Source organism: Ochotona princeps, chromosome X (assembly GCF_030435755.1).
Source record: "Ochotona princeps isolate mOchPri1 chromosome X, mOchPri1.hap1, whole genome shotgun sequence".
Taxonomy (NCBI): Eukaryota; Metazoa; Chordata; class Mammalia; order Lagomorpha; family Ochotonidae; genus Ochotona; species Ochotona princeps.
The window spans coordinates 94,700,402-94,708,666 of record NC_080865.1 but is presented as its reverse complement, the minus strand read 5'-3'; the positions used below and the strand labels follow the sequence as shown (position 1 = coordinate 94,708,666).

General features: G+C 45.3%; 1 protein-coding gene and 1 non-coding gene across 2 annotated transcripts; both read left to right on the top strand.

The window, feature by feature from the left end:
* The first annotated feature begins 593 nt into the window (after positions 1–593).
* On the top strand, positions 594–6,132 carry RBMX (RNA binding motif protein X-linked). The gene is made up of 9 exons (XM_004587746.4): positions 594–754; positions 1,835–1,966; positions 2,154–2,260; positions 3,030–3,201; positions 3,614–3,766; positions 3,969–4,083; positions 4,175–4,300; positions 4,382–4,464; positions 5,100–6,132. Exons 2-9 carry the CDS (start codon positions 1,858–1,860, stop codon positions 5,408–5,410), a joined length of 1,176 nt encoding a protein of 391 aa, XP_004587803.1. The 5' UTR covers positions 594–754; positions 1,835–1,857; the 3' UTR covers positions 5,411–6,132.
* Positions 2,014–2,080, top strand: LOC118760544 (small nucleolar RNA SNORD61). Its single transcript, XR_004996847.2, has one exon. It is a non-coding gene; the product is annotated as a small nucleolar RNA SNORD61 (small nucleolar RNA).
* Positions 6,133–8,265: the final 2,133 nt, after the last annotated feature.

Genomic DNA, 8,265 nt, shown 5'->3' with positions numbered 1-8,265 from the left:
CAACGCCCAGCTCCCGGATTTAGCATGTATTCAGGAATTGTCCTGCTGGCAAGTGTTTATGGTCTGGTACGTTTTTCCCTCCCCATCTCACATTCATTTATGCACCCTTCCATCATTCATCAAAAATTCTTGTTGACGACATTGTTGGAAAAATTCTTAAACCTATTGTTTCCTAAGTCTACAGAATTGGCATAGCACGAGAATGTACCTTCATCGTGTAATTTTAAGAATTCAATTAACAGTAAAGTAAAAAAATAAAGTTTTGAATTCTCCCCAGCCCATCAGGCCGTCCACTCAATCTTCTTTATTAAATGAAGCCCGTGCACCATCTTTCGCAGAAAAAAAAAACACACAAAACAAAAAAACAAACAAACAAAAAACCCCCGTGCGTTTCAGGAAAACGGGTGGGGGGTAGGGAAAACGGTTAGAAACCGGCGCGGGCCAGGAGGCGGAGACACCGGGTACGGGGCGGGATTAAGAGTGAATGGCAGGAGAGGTTAGCCAATGGAGAGGCTGGGAACCACTTCCCCCTCCCTTTGCGCTTCGAATTCTAAGCTTCGTTTCCATCCGGGTCCTTCAGCCTCGTTCCCGGGCAGTATAAAGTTTGCTGTCTCCTTTGTTCGCCCTCGTTGCGCAGTAGTGCAGTCGGCTTTCCGGTCGTGGTCTCCTGCGTGCGGCCTTCGCTCGAGCTGCGCTGTTAGCAACTCCTGGCTGGGGAGCTCGGAGGAGCTTACCACCATCGACGCCCCTGCCGGTATGTGAAGGCTGTCCCCAGTTCATTTTGCGTACCCTCTCCCCACGCTTCAAGTTGGGATTATTTCCCTGGGGATGAGGGTGGCGGGCGCCATTTTATGAGCCCCAACGTGCCGGCCCATTTAAATAAAGCCGGGAAGGTGCGAGCGAGCGCAAAGTAGCGAGCGTGGCTTCCTCTTGGACCTCTTGAGAAACTTCGGCCGTGGCCGGCGGGAGCGGGGGCGGAGGTCGGGGCTTTGTGGGCTGGGGCGGGACGCGCCACCGCGGTACCTGCATTGGGACGGCATTGGCTTGCGGGACGGGCGTGTGGGCTGCTACGTGGGCTCCTTGAGCATTGGCGGTTCTAGACAGGAGAGCCTTGGAGTTGCGCGGCCAGGGCTTACAGAAGTTTATGCCCTGCCGGGTGTCGGTTTTTCTGGGCTGAATCCAAGTGTCGCCATTTTGTCTTTCGCACGCGGTTTTAATGACGAGTTTTAATTAGCTTCTGCTGCAGTCGTGGGGGTGATTGGTAGTGTGCTCTTCAATGACCCGGCCCGTTACTTAATGTTGACACTTTGCATTTGAATCGCACAGTAGCCTCGGTGGAGTGGGGGCTGGTGAAGAGCAGTAACTTGGCTTAGGCTTGAGATTTCTGCTTAGACTTACTGAGCATCCTGTTGAGGGAGAGACGGGTCCCTTGGAAGCGGGCTTGGCGTTTAGGTCCCGTGTTTGTTCGTGACCTTGAATGATCTGTAGGCTTAAAACATCCTGCGGGGGAGGGAGGTTGCGATAAGTAATTGAATCTGGGTTTCTAGCGTTAATTTCCTTTTTCAGGTGTTGAGTAGCTAATGAATGCGAAGCAGGCATTCGGGGATTAAGGATGTTGGTCAAAGTTGAAAGTCGGTCTTTTTGAAGCTGTTCTGATGTAAATTGCATTGCCACTGAACTGCTTAACATAAGTTAGTTTCTCCCTGCGCTTGAGGCTGATTTTTTTCCCAATGTTTGTTGTTAAAGCAGTAATGAACTTACCGAGTGGATGCACCAGATGCATCCAATAAACTTGAACTTTATCCAGGGGATAACGCTTGACCTTTCTCAACAGAATCACTGGGGTAAAAAAAAAAAATGGTTGAAGCAGATCGCCCAGGAAAGCTCTTCATCGGTGGGCTTAATACAGAAACAAATGAGAAAGCCCTCGAAGCGGTGTTTGGCAAATATGGAAGGATCGTGGAGGGTGAGTTATCTGGAAGTCTGTGCTGACTTGTTACCCTTGCGAGATGAGCTGTGATGCATCCGATTGCGTTGATCATCTGAGATGAGACTTTGTCCTCTAAGAAGTTCTGAGCTTTTCTCGTGTACACATTTGATTTGCTTATTTTAGTCGGACCTAGAGTAATGCTTTTCTGAAAACTACTTTTTAGTACTCTTGATGAAAGACCGGGAAACCAACAAGTCAAGAGGTTTTGCCTTTGTCACCTTCGAAAGCCCAGCAGATGCTAAGGATGCTGCCAGAGACATGAATGGCAAGGTGAGATTGTGCTGTGCGTGCTGTTTCCTGAGGCAAAAATAGGGCCTGGCTGGGTCAGGGCCAGAGAACCTCTGGAATTTTTAAGTCTGTTCAGTAATTCACATTTTACAGCCAGAATTTACACATTGTATGATTTTTGGAATCCATAAACTGTAGTTTAAATGACTATTATGACCTTTTTTTAAAAAGATTTATTTATTTTTATTACAAAGTCAGATATACAAAAGAGGAGGAGAGACAGAGAGGAAGATCTTCCATCCGATGATTCACTCCCCAATTGAGTGCAATGGCTGGTGCTGCGCCGATCCGAAGCCGGGAACCTGGAACCTCTTCCGGGTCTCCCACGTGGGTGTAGGAACCCAAGGCATTGGGCTGTCCTCGACTGCTTTCCCAGGCCACAAGCAGGGAGCTGGATGGGCTGCTGGGATTAGAAGTGGTGCCCATATGGGATCCCGGGGCGTTCAAGGCAAGGACTCTAGCTGCTAGGCCATGCTGCTGGGCCCTATTATCACATTTTGACAGCAAGCTAATAACGCACCATCCCGGCTTGGACTAACCCGCACCACCCCCTCCTAGGACCTCATCCTTTGATTTCGATGCTTGGTTGCTGCTCTTTGAATACAGGCTTTAAGTAAATAGAAAAAAGGACCATTATGTTGCTGGTTCTTGTAGTCTAATTGGTGGGCACAGCAATTGTCACAGAGCAACAGTGTGTCTGCAGTTGTTTTAAAAGCTTGATATCAGTAAATGATTTATTTTTCTCTTAAAGTCCTTGGATGGAAAAGCCATCAAGGTGGAACAGGCTACCAAACCATCATTTGAAAGTGGCAGACGTGGACCACCCCCGCCTCCACGAAGCAGAGGCCCTCCTAGAGGTCTTCGAGGAGGAAGAGGTGGAAGTGGAGGAACTAGGGGCCCTCCGTCACGAGGAGGGCACATGGGTAAGGACTGGTGGATCTTGGGGTGTTAGTGTCTGTACGGGTGGCGCTAGGTCCTTGTGCAAAGGCCTTTGTGAGTGACAGTTGGTCATCTTATGTAGTTGCGACTAAGGGAAACAGTGTCCCAAGTTAACCCAGCGTTAATTTAAATGGTGAATAAAGTTCTCATTCTTCAGGGGTTCTTTCTGTAGGAAAAATAAAGTGGGATTTTTGTTTTACGTATTGGGTGCATGAAGATGAAACATTTGTTTTCTATAAAATACTTTCAAGGGCATTGACTTTGTATTCTCCTAGTCTGTGCGGCTGGATTGTACAGCTGAAAAGTGGAGCTGGACTCCCAAATTGGCAGAAAAGGTGATGTTCATATTCTTAAGCACTTGTGCGATTCCTACTGTGTTCTTTTATCCCAATGTAGATGACGGTGGCTACTCCATGAACTTTAACATGAGCTCTTCCAGAGGCCCACTGCCAGTCAAACGAGGCCCACCGCCCCGAAGTGGGGGTCCTCCTCCGAAAAGATCTGCCCCTTCAGGACCAGTCCGCAGCAGCAGTGGAATGGGAGGAAGAGGTAGGTGCTGTCTGCCTATGTCACCACGGTACGGTTAAGGTAAATTTCAGACGGGCTGCTTAAAACTCAGGTGATTTGGGCTAAGTAAAATGAAGTCGTTGGACATCAGCAGGTGGTAGGAATTTGCCTTTAGTGTATTTGACAGAACCAGGCTTTTTTCCTTGGCTGGATTTTGTAAATGGTTGCATGTTCTTTGCTTAAGCTCCTGTATCACGTGGAAGAGACAGTTACGGCGGCCCGCCTCGAAGGGAACCCCTGCCCTCTCGCAGAGATGTGTATTTGTCACCCAGAGATGATGGATACTCCACGAAAGACAGGTAACAGAACAGCGCGGGGGCAGCTTCAGCCTCCAAGGCTGAGGTGGGTGGCTCACTCAGAGCCTTGACCAGATTGCTTTTGCTTCCGTAGCTATTCCAGCAGAGATTACCCAAGTTCCCGTGATACCCGAGATTACGCACCCCCACCAAGAGACTATACTTACCGTGATTATGGTCATTCCAGTTCACGTGACGACTATCCATCCAGAGGCTATAGGTGAGTGCCCGGCTGCCTTGTTCTTCAAAGGCTACAAGTGCTGATGAGCAGGGAGTTCAATTAGATTTCTCTTGTATCTAGTGACAGAGATGGCTATGGTCGTGATCGGGACTATTCAGATCATCCGAGCGGAGGCTCCTATCGAGATTCCTATGAGAGCTATGGTAAGATACCTGGTTAAGGGGCTTTCCTATCAGCTTGAGTTTTAAGGTTCATGAGCCAGTTTATTAGGCTGTGTGGTGCTTGCTTTTAAAGGGACGTTTGCTTGCTCTTAAAGGGGTAACATCAGCTGGGCTTTTCCTAGTTTTGTGAGGGGCTTTTGTTTCTTCTAAGTTTCTTTTTTCTTTCCTTTTTTTGAGGCTGTTTGCTTGCTTTGGAGGGGATTTTGCTTGCTTAAATTGGCAGCCTTATGTGTTTTCCCCCAACAGTGAAAATACAATTTAAAATTTTTATTAACAAGATCAAATGTTTACCATTGCAATATGAAGGAAAGTCGACAGTTCAAAATTGCAACTTATCACTGGAAAGTGGCTGAGTGTCTACTATAAAATAACAAGCTGTCTGGAATATCCTCTTGAAATACACACCGTCTTCAGTCTTTTCAAACAAACATTAAAATCGATCCATTTCCGTGTCTCAGCGGATGAGCAAATCCCTGTTATGGCCAGCAATGGCAGAGTTTAAAACCTCCCAGTAGAGAAAGTAAACTTTTAATACAAGAATTCTGTAAATTCAAATTTAAATGTTGTATATATACAATTTATAGTGTTGCCATATTACCTGACCATTGACCCTGCAGGTAACTCACGTAGTGCTCCACCTACACGAGGGCCCCCGCCATCTTATGGTGGAAGCAGTCGCTATGATGATTACAGCAGCTCACGTGACGGATATGGTGGAAGTCGAGACAGTTACTCAAGCAGCCGAAGTGATCTCTACTCAAGTGGTCGTGATCGGGTTGGCAGACAAGAAAGAGGGCTTCCTCCTTCTATGGAAAGGGGGTACCCTCCTCCACGTGATTCCTACAGCAGTTCAAGCCGCGGAGCACCAAGAGGTGGTGGCCGTGGAGGAAACCGATCTGATAGAGGGGGAGGCAGAAGCAGATACTAGAGACAAACAAAACTTTGGACCAAAATCCCTGTTCAAAGAAACAAACAAAATGGAAACTATTCTGTCATAACTACCCAAGGACTACTAAAAGGAAAAATTGTGTTACTTTTTTTTTTAAGTTTCCTGTTAAGTTCCCCTTCCATAATTTTTATGTTCTTGTGAGGAAAAAGTAAAACATGTTTAATTTTATTTGATTTAATGACATTGCTTTTAACAAGCAAATGTTAAATGTGTAAGACTTGACTTGTTGTATTAGTGTTGTAATTTTCCAAGTAAAAGTTTCCCTTAAAGGCCAAATCCTATCTGATTTTTTTTTCCCCCAGTAAATGAGGCAAGCATTTCTTTACGATCTTCCGCAAACATCTAGCCACCTAGATGTCCATGATCTCCGTTGAGAGATCACACCTCCTGCCTGTTCCAACAGGTTAGCTCTCAGAGGGTGGTCGGGGTGTGCTAGCTACTCCTAGGATTTCAGGATGTCTTCAAACTGAAATCTCCATGTTCTCAGTATGCAAAACCTGAGATCAGATGCCTGTGTAAGGAAAGTACTATTCACCCAGTGAACCCCCCAAAGCAAATGGATAATGCTGGCCACATTTTGCCTTTCTGACATTTCCTTGGGAATCTGCAAGAACCTCCCCTTCCCCCTCCCCCAGTAAGACCATTTAAGTGTGTGTTAAACAACTACAGAATACTAAATAAAAAGTTTGGCCAAAACCAACCATGAAGCTGCAAACGATGCTTGCTCTTACTGTTTCAAATTTTTGCAACTCTGTAGTGTCTCACTTTTAAAGGAACAGCTTGATTGCAAAGGAGAAAATAGATAAGCAATGAAGTTATCTCCAACTTCCTAAAGGCTTATGACTTCTAAAAAGTGAATCTATCAGCATTCCACATCAGATATAAAGCACCAAATGCCTGTGAAACAGCAAAGATGGTAAGCAAAGCAAACTAGTTTTTCCGTCTAAGTCGAAATTGAACACTTACCTTCCTCGTAGTACAGTGAAACGTGCTGTACTAAATGGCAATGGAAATGCCTTCTAGCTTAAAAACCTTTGGAAACAGCAAATGTTCAATATCCTGGTAGAAGTTCTCCAAATTCAACACTTGGATTTTTTTTTTTTTAAGCATGTGTGACACTTAAAGGCCATTAGAAAAAGCTGTTGTTTACCAATGGCAATCTGGGGCTTGGGAGGGGGTATTTTTTTTTTTAAGTCTTTTTTTGATGAAGACCTTTAAACATGCTCCATAAGTTTTAACTTTTGTTTTTTCAAATTAGGCTTTTAGTCAATATAGGAAATGGCTTAGCTTTGGGGTTCCCCCTCTCTACGCCTTGTAAGCCATTGCAAATTTTCACATTTAGTTGGATGCCTGACTTGTTTTTAGTTCTATGAAACTACACTGTATGGAGAAAATCTATTGCAAGTGGTTTTTTTTAAAGCAAAACCTGAGGCAGCATGACCCAGGTCCAGCCATGAAGTTGAAAAAGATGCTCTTGAAATATAGTAAACTTGAAGACCTCCAACTAAAAATCCTTACACTGCACTTATCCTTCAAATAAGTTTTGTCCGTTCAACTTATGGATTTATCGTGGCAGTGCACCATTGGAACAGAATGAGAATCCATAAGCCATGCAACTTAACCATTTAAGCCATTCCAGTCCATCCCAAGCCAGTGACTTCTTCCACCACTTAAGAGAAGTAGTAGAACATGAGATACATTAAACTGCAAGTCTGAACTGGCCTTTTCTTTCTGGAAAAGAGGGCAGTTATAGGCAAGTTTTCAAGGATGTTCCTTAAGAGGTAACTAGTTCTCATCTATCTAATTTTTGCAGGTTGAGAATTTATGGTCACAATGGTCATGGAGTGCTGATCTATTCATAGCAGATAAAGCTGGCAGCAGGAGAAATCAATTGCTAAGGTGAGTTTAGAAAGTTTTTTCGAGGTTTTTTGCTACTTCATGGTGGCAAGTTTTTCTTAAGATTTATTTTTATTGCAAAGTCAGATGTACAGAGAGGAGATGAGACAGAGGGGAAGATCTTCCGTCTGATGATTCACTCCCCAAGCAGCCACATCGGCCGGCGCTGTGCCGATCCAATGTCAGGAGCCTCTTCCAGGTCTTTTGCGCGGGTGCAGGGTCCCAGGGCCTTGAGCAGGGAGCTGGATGGGAAGGCTGCGGGGTTGGAACTGGTGCTCATATGGGATCCTGGCAGGTGCAAAGTGAGGACTTTAGCCATTAGGCTAATGCGCCGGGCCCTGTGGTGGCAGTTTTAGTTTCTGGAAATTATGTACTACTACTCAGCTTCTATTAGTGTGGCTCATTCTTGAGCCACATTGGTTTTGAACATTTTGCTTTATGTACAGTATCTCACACTTCCAAAAGGATACATTTTTCATTCTTACCAGGACCTGTTCATTTTCACAACCACAATAAAAGTTGACTAAAATAGAGAGCTATTTCCAGTTTGAGTAACACCTTTTTATCGACAAAATGATGGCAGTTTTATCCAACCGATGGTTAACAGTAATTGTAGTGGGCATTGATGGCTGCATTTTGGAGCTTATTGTTAACCAGTTAAAGCGGCTGGAAAGAGTGCAAGAACAACGAGGGAGCCGAGTGCTTTCTTGTGTGAAACCATTGCGTTGATCCCGTGCTTTCTCTTCACAGAGTTGTTGAAGCAGAAGGCGGCCGATTGTGGAGAAGTCCCAGCAGTGCCATAAGCAGTGCCCATCGCAGTTGGTTTGGTGCAGGCAGTAGACTTCCTTGAAGGGTTCTTGCGGATCTGAGGAGGGCAGCAGCAGTGCGGACACTTGACTAGGAAGTGGTAGTTACCTCAGTGATTGGCCAAGTGGATG

Coding starts and splice junctions, on each gene's coding strand:
- RBMX (XM_004587746.4), top strand. CDS start 1,858: ATGGTTGAAGCAGATCGCCCAGGAAAGCTCTTCATCGGTGGGCTTAAT. Junction 2,261..3,029: donor CCAGAGACATGAATGGCAAG/GTGAGATTGTGC, acceptor TTTCTCTTAAAG/TCCTTGGATGGAAAAGCCAT. Junction 4,465..5,099: donor AGATTCCTATGAGAGCTATG/GTAAGATACCTG, acceptor TTGACCCTGCAG/GTAACTCACGTAGTGCTCCA.